Source organism: Mya arenaria, chromosome 10, assembly GCF_026914265.1.
Source record: "Mya arenaria isolate MELC-2E11 chromosome 10, ASM2691426v1".
Lineage (NCBI taxonomy): Eukaryota > Metazoa > Mollusca > Bivalvia > Myida > Myidae > Mya > Mya arenaria.
Window position 1 is genome coordinate 44,164,865 of NC_069131.1, and position 24,658 is coordinate 44,189,522.

At 39.1% G+C, this 24,658-nt stretch overlaps 1 protein-coding gene across 6 annotated transcripts in view; it reads left to right on the forward strand.

The window, feature by feature from the left end:
- LOC128204101 (oxysterol-binding protein-related protein 1-like) overlaps window positions 1-24,658 on the forward strand; it is a 118,106-nt gene that overhangs the window by 82,394 nt on the left and 11,054 nt on the right. For all 6 annotated transcript variants that reach the window (XM_052905444.1, XM_052905448.1, XM_052905443.1 and 3 more), the window contains exons 20-25: window positions 6,799-6,975; window positions 10,314-10,392; window positions 11,757-11,875; window positions 12,546-12,663; window positions 12,873-12,998; window positions 22,042-22,165. In XM_052905444.1, the coding sequence (XP_052761404.1) occupies window positions 6,799-6,975; window positions 10,314-10,392; window positions 11,757-11,875; window positions 12,546-12,663; window positions 12,873-12,998; window positions 22,042-22,165 (743 nt within the window). The remainder of the gene's footprint in view (window positions 1-6,798; window positions 6,976-10,313; window positions 10,393-11,756; window positions 11,876-12,545; window positions 12,664-12,872; window positions 12,999-22,041; window positions 22,166-24,658) is intronic.

Genomic DNA, 24,658 nt, shown 5'->3' on the forward strand with positions numbered 1-24,658 from the left:
TTGTAATGTCATAAAATGCGTGAAGTAGATGATATTATGCACGAAATTGTCGCATGCTGAATTTGCAGACCTGATAATTTAATGAAAAAAAATGAAATCCACATATTTTAGTACCCTTGAAAGAGTCTCTTTTTTTGGAAAAAAAAATGCAATTTCAACTCTAGGAATATAAATGATTTCACAGTATACTGATAAATAAAGCATTGTGATATAATAGATCTTGAATGCCAGATACCTGCATTGATTTTACATTCTGTGTTATTTAGTACAAAAGAAGGCTATAGCCTGTAAATAGCCTGTAATACTCACTATACAAAACAAATAAAATCATTGAGTAAATGCCATGTTTCCAATGACAAATAGATATATCAAATAATCTTGTCACGAAACAGAAATAAATTGTCAATACTTAGGGCTCTTGAAACTAGAGTTACTGGTACTTATTTTTAACTCTTAAATATATTCTCCAAGATTCTGGAAAAGCTGCAATAAACCAAATCAATGAAAATATAGAAGCTAACAATCTCCTTCTATCTTACCAAACGGCCTATAGAAAATATGGTGTCAAAACAGCAATGGTCAAAATGTATAGTGATCTCTTGAAACTAGGGATGGCAACGAGTAGTAAAATTGGTACTCGAGTACTCGGACAATCTTTCGATCGAGTACTAGGGTACTCGATTACTCGGAAAAAATGATATTTTTAAGGGGAAAGACAAGATCGTGTATATATGTACCGTTCGTGGCGTATATTGTGCGTTGGTCGTATAACTGATCATTGTCATCGTTAAATTAGACTTTCTTTATTTACTTTAACTGAAAATTATATAAAAGGAAAACAAATGCTGTTTCATGCTTTTAATTTTGTCTTTTTCATTTCACTTTAATGATTTTACATATAAGTATGCACTGCAAATTAGCTACAATATAGCTTGAAAGTTTAACCTGGATTTTATTCGAGCGTCTAGATAGTCAAGATTTATAATGAACATCAATCAGAATTACAATGAACGAAAACTAATAGCATACATAAGAATAAAGAACAAAATACTTTGTACTGTATTATTGTTGTTTACCTCATAAATATTCATAATTCTTCATTTAAGATATCAATCGTAATAATCATTGCCCAATCAATGCTCGTAACGGTCGCTACTCGTTCGCTCGTCAGCGTCCATTGTTTGGTGAAAGGACTCTAATCGGTAAACAATAGAATTGTGAAGTTGAAAGTTCCGCTATCAAAACTTCGCTTATTGACATTAGTGCTAATTGGAAATAGGGGCCCTTTGCTGAAAGTTTGCAACTCTCAACTAATTTATTAGAGTCAATTGTGTACACAGCAGGGATTAGAGGGACCGTAAATTGTCCTCTTGGCAACTAACCAGATCTGTTACTTTGTCTGTAAATTGTGTATTTTGTGATTTTTATAGATTTTTTCCGAGTACTCGAGTAGTGATTTGGTACTCGAGTACTCGGACGTTCGATCGAGTACTCGAGTACTTGGGTACTTGTTGCCATCCCTACTTGATACCATTGATAAAAATCCAGATACAATTGTGATCATGATTGACTTGAGTGCAACATTCGATACCACCGACACTGATTTGAATACTTCAAAACCACTTTGAAATTCAAGGCACTCCCTTGAAATGGATGGAATCTTATCTCATAAACAATGAAAGTCATGATTGAACAGTCAGAATCTGAAACTGAGCCACTGAGGTTTGGAGTTCCACAGGGATCTTGTGCTGGACCGGTGATCTTTATCCTGTATATATCAGCTCTTAATAGAGTGGTGCAGAAATATCCAGCCGATATGAATGGAAACGCTGACGACCACAAAATTGCATTAAAAATCCAAGCGAGAAATTCTCAAAATAAGACAATTGCTATCTCAAAGAAAAAATCACATGGATGACGACTTATGCACCAGTCAATTGTAACCACCCCAGGGGGTAAGCCGGGGAAATGGGCCGTGTTTTTACCTTCCAGGTAGCCTTGCAGTGACGGGTGAATGCGGTGGTTTTGTCTTGGCGCAAAAATTAGCGGGAAATGGGCCTTACCTAGAGTCCCTGGGGTGCGGGGGCATTTTGGGGGGATTTTACCAGCAGTTTGTCTCCGCAGGGCGGGGTTTTTGCCCAGGCCTGGCTGGACTGAAAGTCAAAGTCCCCGCTATTCCCCAGACCTGGGGGGCCGTGGTTACAATTGACTGGAGCATTACAAACACAGAATGAATAACTCTCAAACTAAATAATTATGTATGGAACCAAACGTCAATTACAAAAAGTAAACATTACAAGTTTCAACATTGGTGGTTACAGTGTAAAATGTGTTGATCATGTCAGAGATCACTTTACCAATACGCTCAATTTTGACCATCATATCGGAAAAAAATGTCAAATAGCATATGTGCAGTTTCGGAATCTTAAAGCTATACATAAACATCTCACAAGAAAGTCAACAGATTCATGAGTGCATGGATTGGTTCACTCTCATATTGATTTCTGCAACGGTCTATCATCAAAATTCCATCTTACCAAATCAAAAATAACAACGCTAGAGTGATCTTAAATGCTTCCTTTGAAGAACCAAGTGCTGAACTTCTGAAAAAAACTACCGTACACTGGCTCCCAGTTAAAGCTAGAATAATTCTCAAGGTTCTAGTGCTGGTTTTCTGTGCATTTAATGGTACAGCCCCATTGTATTTGAGGGAAATTTTTGTACCTATTCGAGGAAGATACATACTAAGATCACATAGTGACACTCAATTTACCACTCCAAGGCGACGAACCAAATAAGCTCACAGATCAATCATCGTCATTGGTCCCAAATAGTGGTTAGATCTACCTAGTTATCTGAAAAACATTGAAACTGAAGCCATTTTCAGATCAAAATTAAAAACCTGTCTGCTTAGTCAATTTTATGGGCAATGATAGTTTAGATGAGGAAAGATTTACTTTTACTGTTTTCTGTAATTGTGAAGTGCATTAGAATATTTTATAATTTTTGTGCTATATAAATGCTATGTATTTGTATTTGTATATATCACGCCTCCAACATGAATGACGTAACGCCATTGGTCCAGGACTGGTCACGCGGTGACCCAATATTTTTCCATATTTGGTCACCAATTTTATATCGAACCAAAATGGCGTCTATTTAAACAGGTTGTTGACGTGATATATACATAACGGGGTTAGGAAGTTGACCCTATATGGGATACAGGAAATAATATTCGGGTTTGAGCTTAATGCTCTCACCCAATATGGTTTCCTTTGGCCTGTATATCCCATATCGGGTCATCAACTAACCCCGTAACTTATAATATTGAATTATCTTCTATGTACCCTTTCAGTATTTTCAGCTGTTTACAAAGGCCCTAAACTTCACTAGCACAACCAACATACAATATATGAAACAAACAAATGAAAAAAACTAATATGATTTTAACCGGAAACAAATAGTGAAATACACAAAGAAGTAACTTGAAATAAATCCTATTTTGATAGCTTTAGGTAGTGTTTGAACTCACTATTTACAGTTTCAACAACTGAAAAAATCCTCAAAACTAAAGGGGGTGCCCCCTGCCACACCCACCTGTGCATTAATATTTATATTGGGAATGTTCTGCCTACATGAATGTTGTCCATCAGAGCAGAGATTACTTGCAAATCAACAAATGCTCTTACTCATTGCTGAATATTTCCTGCTGCCTTAGATATACATATTATTATTATTCATCCTATTTATTAACAGCTTTTTGTTGAAAGATCTGCTCAATAAATATTTAAAATCTACTGAAAACAATTTGTTAGAATTGATATTGAAAATCATTAGAAGTCACTCTTTGGTGTCAATATTTTACTGGGTTTTCACAGTTAAAACTGGTTATTCAAATGATATACGTTGTCGGGCTGGCAGGGTCAAAATCACCTATGAAACTGAAAAACATTAGTTAGGGTTGACAGATCTTGACCAAACTTTGTATATAGGAAGACATTAAGGATACCTTTCATGGGATTGTGCTTTGGGCCCCTAGGGTGAAGGTCACTGTGAATAATACTAGAAACCTGTTGAACAGGAATCACTTTAGTAAGGGTCGACAAATCTTGTCAAATATGGTATGCATAAAGAGTTTATGGAGGACTTCCATTTGATTGCATTTGAGGCCCCTAAGGTCAAGATTAATTTAGTGTTACTAAAATTAGTAAGAAAACATCTGAAACTAAATCAAACAATGAAGGCTGTTTGAAGTTCTTCTGTCAATCACTTAAAACCTGTTTGTGTCGCATTATGGAATTTCTTGTTACATTTTTTTCTGCACCCTCCCAAATCCATTACATGAAAGATTGGCCGTTCTACTCCCTATTATCAGAAATTCAACTAGTCACTAAAGTTAAATTATACAAAAGCTAATGTAGTTCTTTATTTTTGTCATGATGCGTAGTAATTTTGGATCACTTTTGACCTGTAATAGTTCCTTAAAAATCTCATTTTGGGCAGTTATTTATGTTCATTTTTAATCAAGTCTTGCAAAGTTATATATTTAATTGTGCTTCACTGTTATGATATGTAATTTTCATAACCCATAAAATAAAAGAAATAAAAAGTGGCATGTTGTCATGACTCATCTGACATGGGTTGTACCAGAATTGATAAATTCAACAGAAAAGCCTACCTGGTGGGCAAGAAATTAGCTGCTTTCTTGTGGGTCTATAGTTGGATGTTTAACAGGTCCTGAAATACTTGGGTTTATGGACACTTATGCAAAATATGTGAAATACAACTCACTCAAAATGTGTCCAAATGATCGAATCTGTGAAAATAAACCAAGTAAAATTGAAAGCTGGTGTGGTCTTCTGTCAGAATGATAGACACATGTGTCTGTTACAAATGAAGCCTGCTGAAAGCCTTTATGAAGAGAGCTGATGGCATTATAGCTTTAAATGGAGGATGGAAGAGCTTGTTGATCTAAAGCATAATCAATAAGCATCACGGTTGATGCAGTTAAATTCTAGAATCTTCACTCTTTGCTGTTTTAACCTGTTGATGAATAATTCTCTTGTTAAGAGATATTAAGTTTTTTTTGCCTCCTGTTGTTTCAGACAGTTGGAACAATTCAATGATGGAATAAAATGACTTCTGTTTATGGACTGCATTGAAAAAAATGACAAGTGGGTGAAACTTTTACTGTTGACATGCAATAGCAAAATATACATACATCGGAAAAGAGGAGTAATGGCAGGGCAGTTGAGTCTTGTCTGAAGGGCTGAAATAAGGCTAATTCCCCAAAAAATAACAGAATTTCCCAAATCTCCAAGCAAATTTCCAAGTGCTTTTGATTCTTTAATTTCACAAAAAAACACTTGAGTATGGTCTGGTCCTATTCAAAACAGATTGTTAAAACAAAGCTAACAAAAGAGATGTTATACCAGGTAAACAATGTCAGCCTCATTTTAAGTATGCCCTTTCTTTATTCTTTAACAAGATGCTAGCCATTTATAAACACAATGTGGTGCCAACATTAGAAACATAGATGTATTAAAGCCAAAAATGTATTCAAACATATTGTCTGCAAATATTTTCAAAAGCAGATTAATATACATGATTGAAAAAAAATACAAAGATGCTCAATGAAACATTTAATCTTTGTACAATTATTTTCACACATATCAAAGGAATCCTCTGAATTATTTCTTTTAATGTGCAAAGAAATGTGTCCGTGGACCAAACCTCGCTTACTAGAGCCTTCAGCCTTAGGTTCTCACACTTGGTCAGGAGGCTGATAATGACCTGCAGATGAACTCTATTGATTTGCTTGGGCATACAATTTGTTTTGGCCTTCTGTCTTCAAACTTGGTTGGCCATAACCTGCAGATAACCTCTATAGATTTTGAGGTCATGCTAGATGCTTGTCTCCATCAGGGCAGATGGGTGCTATTAAAAAGGACATGGTGCAGCACCCTTAGATAACTCTTGAGCTAAGAAAAACCCACCTTAGGTCAAAAGTTGCTGTGACGTTGAACACAAAAGCTTGTCTGATTGATGGCTATAGTATGTTTGGCCCTTTGGTCATCAAACTTGGTAAATATATTAGTGGTATTGCTGCACTATTACATGATTTTATAGAACTATTAAATAGAATATTTAATAGCTTTGTTGTTCAGACCATGCTTCTATGTCAACCATTTTCTTTAGTAATATAAGCTTTATTTTCAGAAAGTGTGGTTTAGGGACAGTTATCAATACCATTCTTAAACTTATCCTTAAACATGCCTCCATTATCCATTCAGTCTTTTGGCCAATAAATTTTATAGTCCAATATTCTACTTAGTATTAAGATTAAAAATGAATCTAAGATGGTAATGAAGTTTGGCCCCTGATTTGTTTATTATTCTTACATTTCACTAATAATACATTACTGTCAGAAAGTTTGGTAGTATTATATTGATTGGTATGTTTAATCAATAAAACATCTACATACAACCCCTTTTTAAATCCTGTGTTTGGTTTTAGCATTTTATTGTTTAAACTATCCTCAAAACACTAAAAAGTCAACACATTTGGTTCATTTAAGTGCAGTTTTCTTTAAAAGAAAACATTTGAGTTAGTTTATATACTCACTAAAATATTACCTCAAAATCTCGATAAGTTACAAAAAAATTATATATTTTTAATGGCCCTCATATACCTGAATACATGTGTTTTCTGCTTTAGTCTTATCTGAAAAAAATCAAAGAGAAATGAATTTATCTATGCCCAAATATGTAATAAAATTAATCCTGTTGTCATTTTCAGACCAGACTTGGGTTTCCGGCTGGTATCCGAACAGGTTTGCCACCATCCGCCAATCAGTGCCTTCCATATTGAAGCAGAGAACTACAAGTTTCAAGGATCCATTCTCCCAAAACTCAAGTTCTGGGGAAAATCAGTAGAAGTTAACCCTAAAGGGACATTAACTCTAGAATTTCCAAAGTGAGTGTAAAAACTGATTTGTTTCTATTCCGTCCGTGTGTCCGGCTCAATAAATCGTGTCCGGGCTGTAACTTTCCCTTGTATGGACAGATTTTAAGATAACTTGCCACATGTGTTTGACATACCAAGACAACTTGTCGCGTGCAAGACCTATGTCCCTACCTCTAAGGTCAAGGTCCCTCTTAGTGTTTATTCCCAATGGAATGCTGCATATAAGGACATAGAGTATAGGTTGTCATGTCCGGGCTGTAACTTTCCCTTGTATGGACATATTTTAAAATAACTTGCCACATGTGTTTCACATACCAAGAGGACGTGTTGCGTGCAAGACCTGTGTCCCTACCTCTAAGGTCAAGGTCACACTTAGGTGTTTATTCACAATGGAATGCTGCATATAAATAAGGACATAGAGTATAGGTTATTGTGTCCAGGCTGTAACTTTCTCTTTTATGGGCATATTTTAAAATACCTTGCCACATGTGTTGACATATCAAGACACGTTGAGCGTGCGAGACCCTTGTCCCTATCTCTAAGGTCAAGGTCACACTTAGTGTTATTCACAAGGGAATGCTGCATATATAAGGACATAGAGTATAGGTTTTTGTGTCCGGGCTGTTACTTTCCCTTGTATGGAGAAATTTTAAAATGACTTGTCACATGTGTTCAACATACCAAGACGACGTGTCACGTGCAAGACCCTTGTCCCTACCTCTAAGGTCAAGGTCAAACTTAGGTGTTTATTCACAATGGAATGCTGCATATAAGGACATAGAGTATAGGTTGTTGTGTCCGGGCTGTAACTTCTTGTATGAACAGATTTTTAAATAACTTGCCACATGTATTTGACATACCAAAATGACGTGTCGTGTGCAGGACCCATGTCCCTAACTTTTATTCACAATGGAATGCTGAATATAAGGACATAAGAGTGTAGGTTGTCAAGTATGGGTGGTATTTTTTATGTTCAGAGGCAATTTAAAATAACTTGCCATATATGTATTTGACACTTAAAGGCAAGATCAACTTTTCATGTACTCGCCTTGTTCATAGGTCAATGTCAAATTTGGGGACATTCGTCACATACTGTTTGTTCATATGTATGAATACCAGTGGATTTGTCACTCAACATTTATTTTAAGAGCTGATTACTTTTCAGAAGTGTCAATGTCAATATATTTACTCTATGACAATAGATTTATGAAGCAGTAACAGTGAAAGCTCGTCGGAAAAAAGTTAATGGTAGTAACTTACATGTAGCCTTACATTGGCTGTAACTCAAAAACTGTTACTAAAATTAAACATGGTATGCATGTTACCAGAGCCAATATGCACATGTATAGTGAGGCTGATTACTCCAGCTTAAATAGTTCCCTCTTGGTGTGGCAGTGTTGGTTAATGTTTCTCATCATTCGTTTTGAACTTTAAACTACCTAATGGCATAATATTATAGATGTAAATGATGATGAGGATATGAAAAATAGGTTTGGGTGTATATTGGAGTCACTCTCAAGCAAATTATTCTTGTTCTTAGCATAACATGAAAACTAATGGATGGAATTTTATTAAATTTCATACAATGGTAAGGCACAATGAGAGGAAGTGCAAAAACCATAACTCAATTTTGGCCAATTACAGAGTTATTGCCCTTTGTTACTTTTTCTTGTGCGGAGCAGAACATGAAAAGTACTTAGGATGGAATTTAATTAAACTTCATATGATGGTAAAACACAATGAGAGGAAGTGCAGTGTACAAGAACCATAACTCTATTTCAGGTAATTACAGAGTTATTGTCCTTAGTTATTTTATCTTGTCAGCAGCGACTTCTAAATTACTGAATGGATTTATAATTTAACAACATACATATGATAAGTGGTAATGCAATGTACAAATATCTCGCACTCCTTTGTCGAGGCAGCAATCGGGGATATTCATCACTCCTGTGGCCATTTATATAACATACATTTCCAATTGCAATGCTTAGTTGTTAAATGAAGTAAAGATACCAAAAAAATAATAATGTGTTATGTTTGCCAGGTGTTGAACTCACTTTTGGCATAAAAAAATCAGAGAGTTTTAAGATTGAACTTGGATGATCTTTTAGGTCAAAGGTACTACATTGTAAGTTAATTTGAAAATGTAATTACTGGTAGAATGGCAGAAAAAAATAGATCATAATAATTGATCATACCTCACCAAGTTTGTTAAAGAATGGGTCATCATGATACATTCAATGATCTTCAAATTGAAATCACATTTTTTTGTACTATTAAGTGAAATTTTTTCACTCAACTTTCCAAAGAATAAGGAGGCCATACTGACAATTGACAATATTTTTATGCCCCCTTTTGAAAAAAGTGGGGTATATTGTTTTGCACATGTCGGTCGGTCGGTCGGTCGGTCGGTCGGTCTGTCTGTCTGTCGGTCGGTCGGTCGGAATACCAAATGGTTTCCGATCAATAACTTGAGAACGCTTTGACCGAGGGACCTCATACTTGGTATGTGTATTGGTCATCACCAGCAGATGAACCCTATTGATTTTGAGGTCAGTGGGTCAAAGGTCAAGGTCAGTGTGACCTTTACATGAAAAACGGTTTCCGATCAATAACTTGAGAACGCTTTGACCCAGGAACCTCATACTTGGTAGGTGTATTGGTCATGACCAGCAGATGAACCCTATTGATTTTGAGGTCAGTGGGTCAAAGGTCAAGGTCAGTGTGACCTTAACATGAAAAACGGTTTCCGATCAATAACTTGAGAACGCTTTGACCCAGGGACCTCATACTAGGTAGGCTTATTGGTCATGACCAGCAGATGAACCCTATTGATTTTGAGGTCAGTGGGTCAAAGGTCAAGGTCAGTGTGACCTTTACATGAAAAACGGTTTCCGATCAATAACTTGAGAACGCTTTGACCCAGGAACCTCATACTTGGTAGGTGTATTGGTCATGACCAGCAGATGAACCCTATTGATTTTGAGGTCAAAGGTCAAGGTCAGTGTGACCTTAACATGAAAAACGGTTTCCGATCAATAACTTGAGAACGCTTTGACCCAGGGACCTCATACTAGGTAGGCTTATTGGTCATGACCAGCAGATGAACCCTATTGATTTTGAGGTCAGTGGGTCAAAGGTCAAGGTCAGTGTGACTGTAAGCTGAAAAAAGGTTTTCTGATTGTCCATATTTTATTTTCTTATATACAAATCAGCTGTCATTTCAGTCCATGCATATTTCATTCAATTGTCCAAATATTTCTGGCAACTTGGCGCTCAGGGGGCATAATGTTTGACAAACATCTCTTGTTTATTCTACATTTGCTGCAAATTGTGTGTATTATCAGGCATGGTGAGACGTATACCTGGCAAAATGTGAACTGCTGTGTTCATAATGTCATCGTGGGGAAGATATGGATCGAACATGTGAGTAAACAATGCAAACCTAGTTGCATTTGAATGTCTTCAAACTCATAAGAGTGAACAGGAGACTCATATGCCAACTTTGAACTTGTATTATGGGACATGAAATTCTTATAAATGAAACTTATATAAGTGAACTTCAAAAGTTGTAGTTTGGGACATGTTATTCATTGAGTTTGACATTTAATAACAATACATAGCGGCATCTTTCCAAAAAGCATGGGTAGCCATCAATTCTGTGATAAATCAAGTTAATTATGAGATCTGTTGCTGTCCGTGAAGAAGTTTCTTTTTAATTGCCCTCAAAATTTATACCTATGCAGACAACGCGAAAACTTTTTCTTCTTCACAGGACATTGCGACAGGTAAACACCTTAAGTTTACCTGTCGCAACAAATTTTTACCTGTCGCAATGTTACAAACAGTATTCGGTTACATCAGCTTAAACCTTGATTTTAAGCCTCTTTTTTAAATAAGTTTTGTAATTCCCCATTTTAACAGGTTTAGATCTTTTTGGTTAGACTTGTCTTACAGTTCTATAATAAATTACAAAAAAAAGCTAAATATCATGTAAAAAATCAATATTCGGATCTTATGTCATAATTTTTTTCTTCCCTTGCCTCCCCCAAAAAAAACTCATATCTGGTTCGTCTACCCATGGAACAGCTAGATCTTACTCTTTTAATTCATCTTTAAATTAAAGATACAGCACAGTTATAAAATGTAACGAATTGTACTACAAGTCAAACTCGGGCACAACATTTATGCAAAAACGAAAGTAGATTTCTTGTTATTGGCAAAGTTAAACAGAGCGGAAAGAAAGTCAGCTCGGTATATTAATCATCATATCTAAATTAAAACGATTGCCGGGAACCACTTCGCCGAAAATAAATACATATGGAATTTTGTAATTTACGAACATTTCCGTAAAATAAAAGTATTAGAGTACGAGCTGAAATCGGAACCTTATGCGTTTTATCGGCTTTTACGGAAACATTTCGAAACGGGGTTTACAAATAGTGATACACGGATTAACACGCTGAATAATCATGATATAATAGTTAAAAATAACTCTGAACATTTATTTAGAAACTGAAAGTAAATTTTCCGAAAATTAAACGGTGCTGACTGTAATTTTTCACCGGACATTGTGACCGACCAAAACAAAAGTTTCGCCGGTCAAAATGGAAATATACCGGACATGTCCGACTGTCCGACGGACATTCGCATAGTCTGCCTATGTACACGATAATAAATTTGGTTATTCTGGTATGATATGTTCTAATTCATTCGTGGTCCATAAAGTTTGATGTTTATGATAAATTTTAATGACTTTTTAACAAGTATATGTTCAATTGTCTCTGCAGACTGGTGTTATGGAAATAGTAAATCACAAGACCAAACACAAGGCTGTGCTAAACTTCAAACAAGGAGGCTGGTTTGGCAAGGATCTGCACAAGGTGGAGGGATTCATTTATGATCCAAGGTATGATCATCTGTTTTTATCTCAACTATTCAAAGAAGAAGAGCTCAACTACACACCCTAGCGATGGTGTCAGTGTCATACCTTGGTTAAGGTGTTGCATGTAAGCACCTGGTTAGTAACAGTTTAAGCCATAAAACATTCATTTTTGAACGGAAATGTTAAAATCTTGGATCTGATCTTTTGTCAGCAGTGTTTTATTATTGGTTTGCAGATATTTACGCAAAAATTTGCTCTTTCCAAGACAAAAAAAAAAGTTGTAAAAATGGTATATCTGTGAGAGTGCAGCTTAAATATTTGACTTACAAATTCTGGTAAAGGTTTTGCATGTACCATAAATCACTCTGTGTTTTAGGACACTGGCAATAAATAGAACACAGGCTAAATAAATAAATAATAGAAAAAAGTGGAAAAATACTAAAAGCCTGTTATACTGTAGATAGGATGCAGTCAAAAATTTCACTATCAACAGCCTCCATAATCCACAGCCAGTTTTTTTCAGTTACGTTTTTTTGGATCATGAAAATGGCAATGGTTATTGTAAATAATGCGATAGGTTTAGATATAATGCCAAATTCCAGTAATTTGACAATCAACCCGGAAATGTGACCATAACATAGAGCGCCCAATAGCTTTTGGTGAACACACACATTTCAAAGTTGTTGTTTTTCAGCAAGCGAAAGATGAAAGCCCTGTATGGCAGCTGGATCTATGATCTGTTTGGTGTGGATAATGATGCCTTTGAGGATTACATGAAGAATAAACCCAGCAGTCCAAAGCATACCTCCTCTGTATGTAGAGTAAATCAGTCAGAATATTAAACATGACCATGAGTGTCTGAATGTTTTGAACAAAATCTTTGATAAATCAGGCTTATAAAAGAAATGAGAACCTCTCATGACATGACAGAATTTATTCATAAATGATTATATTATGCTTTGTTTTAATTTATAACTCTCATAGTATTTAAAAAAGGAAGAAATTTGTTGCCTGTTTCCAGGAAAACGGTGATTCGTCCGAGGTAGAAGACAACATCCCCACACACCATCTGTCTGCCTTTAACCTGAATATACCCGGTCAAGTTGCGCTGTGGAGCTATACACCCAGACCTTCTAATACTGATCAGGTATGCTCTAGTTACACTGTGGAGCTATATACCCTGGCCTTTCAATACTGATCAGGTATTGCCTAGTTACACTGTGGAGCTTTACACCCTGGCCTTCCAATACTGATCAGGTATGGTCTAGTTACACTGTGGAGCTTTACACACAGGCCTTCCAATACTGATCAGGTATTGCCTAGTTACACTGTGGAGCTATACACCCAGACCTTCTAATACTGATCAGGTATGGTCTAGTTACACTGTGGAGCTATATACCCTGGCCTTTCAATACTGATCAGGTATTGCCTAGTTACACTGTGGAGCTATACACCCAGACCTTCTAATACTGATCAGGTATGGTCTAGTTACACTGTGGAGCTTTACACCCTGGCCTTTCAATACTGATCAGGTATTGCCTAGTTACACTGTGGAGCTTTACACCCTGGCCTTCCAATACTGATCAGGTATTGCCTAGTTACATTGTGGAGCTATACACCCAGACCTTCCAATACTGATCAGGTATGGCCTAGTTACACTGTGGAGCTTTACACCCTGGCCTTCCAATACTGATCAGGTATGGACAAGTTACACTGTGGAGCTATACACCCAGGCCTTCAAATACTGATCAGGTATGACCTAGATACACTGTGGAGCTCCACTCCCAGGCCTTCTTATTCTGATCAGGTATGGTCTATTACACTGTGGAGCTGAACACCCAGGCCTTCCAATACTGATCAGGTATGGCATAGTTACACTTCGGAATAATATACCCTGGCCTTCAAATACTGATCAGGTATGGCCTAGTTACACTGTTGAGCTATATACCCTCTTCTTCTAATAGTGATGAGGTGTGGCCTAGTTACACTGTAGAGCATTACACCCAGGCCTTCCAATACTGATCACGTATGGCCTAGTTACACTCTGGAGCTTTACACACAGGCCTTCCAGTACTGATTAGGTATGGCCTAGATACACGGTGGAGCTATATACCCTGGCCTTCCAATACTGATCAAGTATGGCCTAGTTACACTGTGAAGCTTTACACCCAGGCCTTCAAATACTGATGAGGTATTGCCAAGTTACACTGTGGAGCTATACACACAGGCCTTCAAATACTTATCAGGTATGGATTAGTTACACTGTGGAGCTATATACCCTGGCCTTCCAATACTAATCAGGTATGGCCTAGTTACACTGTGGAGCTGCACTCCCATGCCTTCTAATACTGATCAGGTATGGTCTAGTTACACTGTGGAGCTGCACACCTTGGCCTTCAAATACTGATCAGGTATGGCCTAGTTACACTGTGGAGCTTTACACCCAGGCCTTCCAATACTGATCAGGTATGGTCTAGTTACACTGTGGAGCTGCACACCTTGGCCTTCAAATACTGATCAGGTATGGCCTACTTACACTGTGGAGCTATACACCCAGGCCTTCTAATACTGATCAGGTATGGTCTAGTTACACTGTGGAGCTGCACACCTTGGCCTTCAAATACTGATCAGGTATGGCCTAGTTACACTGTGGAGCTATATACCCTGGCCTTCCAATACTGATCAGGTGTTGCCTAGTTACACTGTGGAGCTTTACACCCAGGCCTTGTAATACTGATCAGGTATGGCCTAGTTTCACTGTGGAGCTTTACACCCAGGCCTTCCCATACTGATCAGGTGTGGCCTAGTTACACTGTGGAGCTATATACCATGGCCTTCCAAAACTGATCAGGTATGGCCTAGTTACACTGTGGAGCTTTACATCCTGGCCTTCCAATACTGATGAGGTGTGGCCTAGTTACACTGTGGAGCTATATACCCAGGCCTTCCAATACTGATCAGATGTGGCCTAGTTACACTGTGGAGCTTTACACCCTGGCCTTCCAATACTGATCAGGTATGGACAAGTTACACTGTGGAGCTGAACACCCAGGCCTTCTAATACTGATCAGGTATGGACAAGTTACACTGTGGAGCTTTACACCCTGGCCTTCCAATACTGATCAGGTATTGCCTAGTTACACTGTGGAGCTGCACTCCCAGGCCTTCCAATACTGATGAGGTATGGCCTAGTTACACTGTGGAACTTAACACCCAGGCCTTCTAATACTGATCAGGTATTGCCAAGTTACACTGTGGAGCTATACATCCTGGCCTTCCAATACTGATTAAGTGTTGCCTAGTTACACTGTGGAGCTATATACCCTGGCCCTCCAATACTGATCAGGTGTTGCCTAGTTACACTGTGGAGCTTTACACCCAGGCCTTGTAATACTGATCAGGTATGGCCTCGTTCCACTGTGGAGCTTTACACCCAGGCCTTCCCATACTGATCAGGTGTGGCCTAGTTACACTGTGGAGCTATATACCCTGGCCTTCCAATACTGATCAGGTATGGCCTAGTTACATTGTGGAGCTTTACACCCAGGCCTTCCAATACTGATTAGGTATGGCCTTGTTACACTATGGAGCTTTACACCCAGGCCTTTGAATACTGATCAGGTGTGGCCTAGTTACACTGTGGAGCTTTACACCCTGGCCTTCCAATACTGATCAGGTATGGACAAGTTACACTGTGGAGCTGAACACACAGGCCTTCCAGTACTGATTAGGTATGGCCTAGATACACGGTGGAGCTATATACCCTGGCCTTCCAATACTGATCAAGTATGGCCTAGTTACACTGTGAAGCTTTACACCCAGGCCTTCAAATACTGATGAGGTATTGCCAAGTTACACTGTGGAGCTATACACACAGGCCTTCAAATACTTATCAGGTATGGATTAGTTACACTGTGGAGCTATATACCCTGGCCTTCCAATACTAATCAGGTATGGCCTAGTTACACTGTGGAGCTGCACTCCCATGCCTTCTAATACTGATCAGGTATGGTCTAGTTACACTGTGGAGCTGCACACCTTGGCCTTCAAATACTGATCAGGTATGGCCTAGTTACACTGTGGAGCTTTACACCCAGGCCTTCCAATACTGATCAGGTATGGTCTAGTTACACTGTGGAGCTGCACACCTTGGCCTTCAAATACTGATCAGGTATGGCCTACTTACACTGTGGAGCTATACACCCAGGCCTTCTAATACTGATCAGGTATGGTCTAGTTACACTGTGGAGCTGCACACCTTGGCCTTCAAATACTGATCAGGTATGGCCTAGTTACACTGTGGAGCTATATACCCTGGCCTTCCAATACTGATCAGGTGTTGCCTAGTTACACTGTGGAGCTTTACACCCAGGCCTTGTAATACTGATCAGGTATGGCCTAGTTTCACTGTGGAGCTTTACACCCAGGCCTTCCCATACTGATCAGGTGTGGCCTAGTTACACTGTGGAGCTATATACCATGGCCTTCCAAAACTGATCAGGTATGGCCTAGTTACACTGTGGAGCTATACATCCTGGCCTTCCAATACTGATGAGGTGTGGCCTAGTTACACTGTGGAGCTATATACCCAGGCCTTCCAATACTGATCAGATGTGGCCTAGTTACACTGTGGAGCTTTTCACCCTGGCCTTCCAATACTGATCAGGTATGGACAAGTTACACTGTGGAGCTTAACACCCAGGCCTTCTAATACTGATCAGGTATGGACAAGTTACACTGTGGAGCTTTACACCCTGGCCTTCCAATACTGATCAGGTATTGCCTAGTTACACTGTGGAGCTGCACTCCCAGGCCTTCCAATACTGATGAGGTATGGCCTAGTTACACTGTGGAACTTAACACCCAGGCCTTCTAATACTGATCAGGTATTGCCAAGTTACACTGTGGAGCTATACATCCTGGCCTTCCAATACTGATTAAGTGTTGCCTAGTTACACTGTGGAGCTATATACCCTGGCCCTCCAATACTGATCAGGTGTTGCCTAGTTACACTGTGGAGCTTTACACCCAGGCCTTGTAATACTGATCAGGTATGGCCTCGTTCCACTGTGGAGCTTTACACCCAGGCCTTCCCATACTGATCAGGTGTGGCCTAGTTACACGGTGGAGCTATATACCCTGGCCTTCCAATACTGATCAAGTATGGCCTAGTTACACTGTGAAGCTTCACACCCAGGCCTTCTAATACTGATCAGGTATTGCCAAGTTACACTGTGGAGCTATACATCCTGGCCTTTCAATACTGATGAGGTGTGGCCTAGTTACACTGTGGAGCTATACACCCAGGCTTTCCAATACTGATGAGGTATGACCTAGTTACACTGTGGAGCTTTACACCCAGGCCTTCCAATACTGATGAGGTATGGCCTAGTTACACTGTGGAGCTTTACTCCTAGGCCTACCCATACTGATCAGTTGTGGCCTAGTTACACTGTGGAGCTGCATTCCCATGCCTTCTAATACTGATCAGGTATGGTCTAGTTACACTGTGAAGCTGCACACCTAGGCCTTCCAATACTGATCAGGTATGGCCTAGTTACACTGTGGAGCTATTTACCATGGCCTTCAAATACTGATCAGGTATGGCCTAGTTACACTGTGGAGCTATATACCCTGGCCTTCCAATACTGATCAGGTATGGATAAGTTACACTGTGGAGCTTTACACCCAGGCTTTCCAATACTGATGAGGTATGGACAAGTTATACTTTGGAGCTGCACTCCCAGGCCTTCCAATACTGATCAGGTATGGCCTAGTTACACTGTGGAGCTTTACACCCAGGCCTTCCAATACTGATCAGGTATGGACAAGTTACACTGTGGAGCTTTACTCCTAGGCCTACCCATACTGATCAGTTGTGGCCTAGTTACACTGTGGAGCTTTACACCCAGGCTTTCCAATAGTGATCAGGTATGGCCTAGTTGCACTGTGGAGCTGCACTCCCATGCCTTCTAATACTGATCAGGTATGGTCTAATTACACTGTGAAGCTGCACACCTAGGCCTTTCAATACTGATCAGGTATGGCCTAGTTACACTGTGTAGCTATTTGCCATGCCTTCAAATACTGATCAGGTATGGCCTAGTTACACTATGGAGCTTTACACCCTGGCCTTCCAATACTGATCAGGTATGGCCTAGTTACACTATGGAGCTGCACTCCCAGGCCTTCCAATACTGATGAGGTGTGGCCTAGTTACACTGTGGAGCTATATACCCAGGCCTTCCAATACTGATCAGGTGTGGCCTAGTTACACTGTAAAGCTTTACACCCTGGCCTTCCAATACTGATCAGGTATGAACAAGTTACTTTGTGGAGCTGAACACCCAGGCCTTCCAATACTGATCAGGTATGGACAAGTTACACTGTGGAGCTTTACACCCTGGCCTTCCAATACTGATCAGGTATTGCCTAGTTACACTGTGGAGCTTTACACACAGGCCTTCCAATACTGATCAGGTATGGCCTAGTTACACTGTGGAGCTATACACCCAGGCCTTCCAATACTGATCAGGTATGGCCTAGTTACACTGTGGAGCTTTACACACAGGCCTTCCAATACTGATGAGGTATGGCCTAGTTACACTGTGGAGCTTTACACACAGGCCTTCAAATACTGATCAGGTTTGGCCTAGTTACACTATGGAGCTTTACACCCTGGCCTTCCAATACTGATCAGGTATGGCCTAGTTACACTGTGGAGCTATACACCCTGGCCTTCCAATACTGATCAGGTATGGCCTAGTTACACTGTGGAGCTATACACCCAGGCCTCCCAATGCTGATCGGGTATGGCCTAGTTACACTGTGGAGCTTTACACCCAGGCCTTCAAATACTGATCAGGTTTGGCCTAGTTACACTGTGGAGCTATACACCCAGGTCTTCCAATACTGATGAGGTATGGCCTAGTTACACTGTGGAGCTATACACCCAGGCCTTCCAATACTGATGAGGTGTGGCCTAGTTACACTGTGGAGCTATACATCCTGGCCTTCCAATACTGATCAGGTATTGCTGAGCACTCTGGAGCTATACATCCCGGCCTTCCAATACTGATCAGGTATGGCCTTATTTCACTGTGGAGCTATACTATTCTTCTTCTAGTAGGCCATACTTCAAGAACTGCTGAGAATATTGACATGAAACGTGGTACACACTTTAACAGTGACAACGGGCATATGAGTAGCAAGTTCCATGTCTTTTGGTAGACCATTTTAGTTTTTTTCTTGACCAACTGCAAAAAAGTATTGTCGTCATCAAGTGCTTTAATTCCATCATTAAATTATTAAATTAAACATTGGGTACCGGGGGTATTACAATAAATAGTACTTTACAATAAATAGTACTTTAATCATGGTTTGCAATTAACTATTTCTTCTAACCGAAGATTTTAACTATGTTTTGTATGGATTTTGTTCTTGTTCTTCATATGACTAATGAAATCAAAGTATTGATAGGCTCAATTGACCCGAGCTCCCGGGTTTTGATGCACAGAAATCGTAAATGCCCTGAAATCGACACATCATAAATTTGTAGTATACGTCAGAGAATTTCAGTGTGAGAGTCGGTATCATCTGAAATGAGCCTCAATGCATGATCTGATTGTTTGTTTAACCTGCAAGAGCAATTATCACCCGAAGTGACAAGTGATTATGGATCATGGATCTAATCGGTAACCGAGTCAATTAGCAGCACTCAAACTCAAATGACATATTATAAACTCAGCCCATTATGCAAATTAACGGATTACCTTCGGCTTTTTGGCTAAATACAATGTATTTTTATTTACAGTGTAATTTGATTTTTTGAAAATTAAAAATGCTAAGATATATTTTTTTCGTAACTTTCTGTCAATTTTAATGAAAGTGAAAGGAGAACTGTGTAAATAGTTGTCAGTGTAACAGTTAAGTTCTATAACAAAACAGTATTGTATAACAGTTATGGTTATGCCATTTATGAAAAATACAATGTTGCAATATTGACAATAGGAATATTGAATGATTTTGCTTACTTCCAAAAAAAATAAAAAAAACGTGAAAGTGAAACTAAAAGTTAAGAAACATGTCATTGCGACTAAATAATCGCTGGTGCATATTGGAATTTGACATGGATGCTTTTGGTTACATAACGAAAATACATTAAATAAATAATACGTTCATCATAATCAGAATATATTTTTCCAAATTTTGACTCTGTGAATTTTTTAACCACCTAAGAAAACGAAATAAGACAAGGTATTCTATTAAAAGTTATGTTGATTACTTTTCGTCGTGCTTGAGATTTTTACAGAATGAAAAATGGATCTAATACTGCAGATTTTTATAAAACACTGGAAATTGTTATTATTTTTTTAATTATGTCTCCCCCTCTCTGGGGGAGACATATTGTTTTTGCCCTGTCCGTCAGTCCGGTAGTCCGTCAGTCCGTCCGTACGTCACACTTCGTTTCCGATCGATAACTGGAAAACCGCATGACCTAGGATCACCAAACTTGGTAGGGAGGTTGGTCATGAGGTGTAGAAGATCCCTATTGTTTTTGGGGTCACTAGGTCAAAGGTCAAGGTCGCGGCGACCCCCAATGTAAAAAACATTTCCGCTCAATATCTTGACAATGGTTTGACCTAGGTTCACCAAACTTGGTAGGGAGGTTGGTCATGAGGTGTAGAAGATCCCTATTGTTTTTGGGGTCACTAGGTCAAAGGTCAAGGTCGCGGCGACCCCCAATGTAAAAAACATTTCCGCTCAATATCTTGAGAATGGTTTGACCTAGGTTCACCAAACTTGGTAGGGAGGTTGGTCGTGAGGTGTAGAGGATCCCTATTGTTTTTGGGGTCACTAGGTCAAAGGTCAAGGTCGCGGCGACCCCCAATGTAAAAAACATTTCCGCTCAATATCTTGAGAATGGTTTGACCTAGGTTCACCAAACTTGGTAGGGAGGTTGGTCGTGAGGTGTAGAGGATCCCTATTGTTTTTGGGGTCACTAGGTCAAAGGTCAAGGTCGCGGCGACCCCCAATGTAAAAAACATTTCCGCTCAATATCTTGAGAATGGTTTGACCTAGGTTCACCAAACTTGGTAGGGAGGTTGGTCGTGAGGTGTAGAGGATCCCTATTGTTTTTGGGGTCACTAGGTCAAAGGTCAAGGTCGCGGCCACCCCCAATATAAAAAACATTTCTGCTCAAAATCTTGAGAACGGTTTGACCTAGGTTCACCAAACTTGGTAGGGAGGTTGGTCATGAGGTGTAGAAGATCCCTATTGTTTTTGGGGTCACTAGGTCAAAGGTCAAGGTCGCGGCGACCCCCAATGTAAAAAACATTTCCGCTCAATATCTTGAGAATGGTTTGACCTAGGTTCACCAAACTTGGTAGGGAGGTTGATCATGAGGTTTAGAAAACTCCTATATTTTGGGGGGTCACAAGGTCAAAGGTCAACGTCGCTGTGACCTCTAATGTAAAAAAATATTTCCGTGCAATATCAGGAGAATGCTTTGATCTAGGTTCACCAAACTTTGAAGTGAGGTTGGTCATGATGTCTAGTTGATTTTGCAATCAGTTGGTCAAAGGTCAAGGTCACTGACCTTGAGGTGAAGAACCGGTTTCTGCTCAATAACTCAAGAACGTTTACACCCAGGAACTTCATACTTGGTATGCCAGTTAGTCATGACTAGTTGATGGCCCCTATTGATTTTGGGATCCATCATTGATTATTTCTCACCTACGACCACACAATGGGGGAGACATGCGCTTTTTCAAAAAAGCAATCTCTAGTTGTTATTATTTTTTTAAGTTTTGGAAACTATTTAATGAAGTATAAATTATTATGTTTCTTGCCACGCCATCTTATGACAGATGAGACCTATTATTTATGAAGAAAGACAACGAAATTAAAAAACAACAACAGACAGTGACTGTTGAAAAATTGATTTCGACTCTTGAAAATCAGACCACAAGAGTCATTGACTCATTGCCCTGTAGGCATAGAAGGTTGTTTGACAGGCAGAAATGATAACCTTCTCTCATTAAACTAACACAGGACTGCTTTATTTGCAGTTGTTCAGTGTCACATGCTTCACTATGGTAATTATCCTGTAATGATGGCATACCCATTAATTTCCGCGAATCACAGAATCCACCAGTTGCCTCAACAAATGTTACATTGTATATTTGCAGTACTTCAGTTTTACCTATTTCTCTATGGCGCTGAACGAGCTAGTGGACGGCATGCAGGACACGCTCCCCCCGACAGACTCCCGACTAAGGCCAGATGTACGCATCCTAGAGCAGGGAAATATAGGTGCAAACTTAAATCTTTTTACTAGGGTTGTAAACGAGTACTCGATAGAACGTACGTGTACTGGAATACTTATTCACTACTCAAGTACTAGTTGGGGGGAAAAAACAATGTTTAAGATTTCACTGAAAGTGGGATATACAGATGATGTTGCCAACAAGACACAATGTAATGGCAGTTGTTGTGAGATTATACAAACTTTCAACTAAGGCCCCCAAGTTGCAATTTGCACTAATGCATGGGTGAAAGTTTTCTGTTTTATGATGGAATGACTGCTCGCGCTGTACTTTTTTACTGCCTCTTAGACCTTGACAAGGAATGTTGCCTAGCTCTGGCCTACTTACAGCAATTAACCCTGCTTCTTTCAAACAAACAAAAACCCTGTTTTTAATTTATTGAAAAATTAAACTGGGATTATTTTACTTTTTTGGATAACGACTCTTTCATTTCAAATGTAATTATTTGCGAGTAATCAATTAAGTATGACTATTTGTAATAATCAGGGCTTCTAAAAACCAACAATTTGCCGGTCTGGACAAATTTTGACCAAGCCGGACACTGTAGTAACACAAAATGGTTCAGAAAATGTATCTGAAATTTGTTCATTTTTTACCTCACCTTAGCCGTAGCCTGAGGGTGAGCTATTAGGATCGATGAATGTCCGTCGTCAGTCTTCCATCCACTCTTAATTTGTTAACGCCCTAGTGGTCACATTTTTGCCTCAATTATCACGAAACTTGGTCAGGATGTTTGTCCTGGTAATTACTAGGACGAGTTTGAATATGGGTCATCTGGGGTCAAAAACTAGGTCACAGAGCCCAAATATGGAAAAACCTTGTTAACACTCTAGAGGTAACTTTTTCAGCCCAAATATCCTGGAATTTTGTCAGAAAGGTTGTTTCATTGATTTCTAGCTCAAGTTCGAATATGGGTCATCTAGGGTCAAAAACTAGGTCACAGAGCCTAAATATGATAAAATCTTGTTAACACTTTAGAGGTAACATTTTGAGCTCAAATATCCTGGAAATTTGTCAGAAATGTTTTTTCGTCGATTTCTAGCTCAAATTCGAATATTGGTCATCTGGGTCAAAAACTAGGTCACAAAGCCCAAATATGGAAAAACCTTGGTCACAGAGCCCGAATATGGAAAAACCTTGTTAACACTCTAGAGGTAACATTTTCAGCCCAAATATCCTGGAAATTTGTCAGAAATGTTGTTTCGTTGATTTTTAGCTCAAGTTGGAATATGAGACATCTGTGGTCAAAATCTAGGTCACAAGAGCCCAAATATAGTAAAACCTTGTTAACTCTTTAGAGGTAACATTTTCAGCCCAAATATTCTGGAAATTTGTTAGAAAAGTTGTTTTAATGATGTCTATGTCAGGGTTGATTATCAGGGGTGTCAAAGTTCTGGATTAATCCACAAATCCAGATTCAGAGCCCCAGATGTCTATTTTCAAATTTGATATAAATCCGAGGAGCTTTTTAAGGGGAGGGTTAGGGGGCAGATCGGCAAAGGAACGAATAAGACTGAGTACGAATGTAATGATGTGTGCGATAATGTCCAAGGTGTTCCACGGATTAGTCCGAGATCGAATATTTTGGTTATATTGGATAACGAAGTAAAGCGGAGTTTATCGGAAATCCCCGAATCCATTTACGGATCGAAGGCTTCAATTGGACTGCGAACATACACGATTCGATTACTTAGCTTTCGCCATTACGATCAAGCGGAATTATATATAAAAGAGACCAAAGACATAAACTCAGCAAAAAAAAGTTTTTTATTTTCCTCTGTAACAAAATGATCAACATTTAACGCCATGACTTCCAAGTGTCACTCAGCTATACTGATTAGTTTCATTTTCAGTTACGACTGCATTTGATTTTGATCGTTTTTCTTGACGGTTTCTGACAGATATAATTTCGGATGTCATTTTTAGCTCTACTGGCCAAAGGCCAGAAGAGCTTGTGTGATGGTAATGTGTACGTAGTATGTGCGTCCGTGCGTCTGTAAACAATTGCTTGTGAACACAATATAGTCTTCAGTTTTGATTGTATCTCGATGAAACTGGTACAGTATTTAGATATCCATTAGAGCTCGGTTCCTTTCGAAAGCCAGCCAGATCCCCTTATGCATGCCTAGATTATGGGCCTTGAAAGTATAAAAAAACAGTGCATCTGTAAACAATTGCTTGTGAACACAATACAGTCTTCAGTTTTGATTGTATCTCGATGAAACTTGTACATGGGTGAAAGTTTTCCGTATTCATACGGAATTCCGTATTTCCAGTCTTTTCAGGGGTCATTTTTCCAAATCATGTAAATCCGGTGAGTTTTTCGGGGGGGAGGGGGGGTGTACCCCATACCCCATCATCAACATCGCGGTCTACTCAAAATCGTAGACAAAACAAAGTTAAATTTACTGGTTTCCCAATTTCATTCTATAAATAGCGTTGCCTGAAGTGTCGTCGATATCAGCAGAACGTTTCCAAA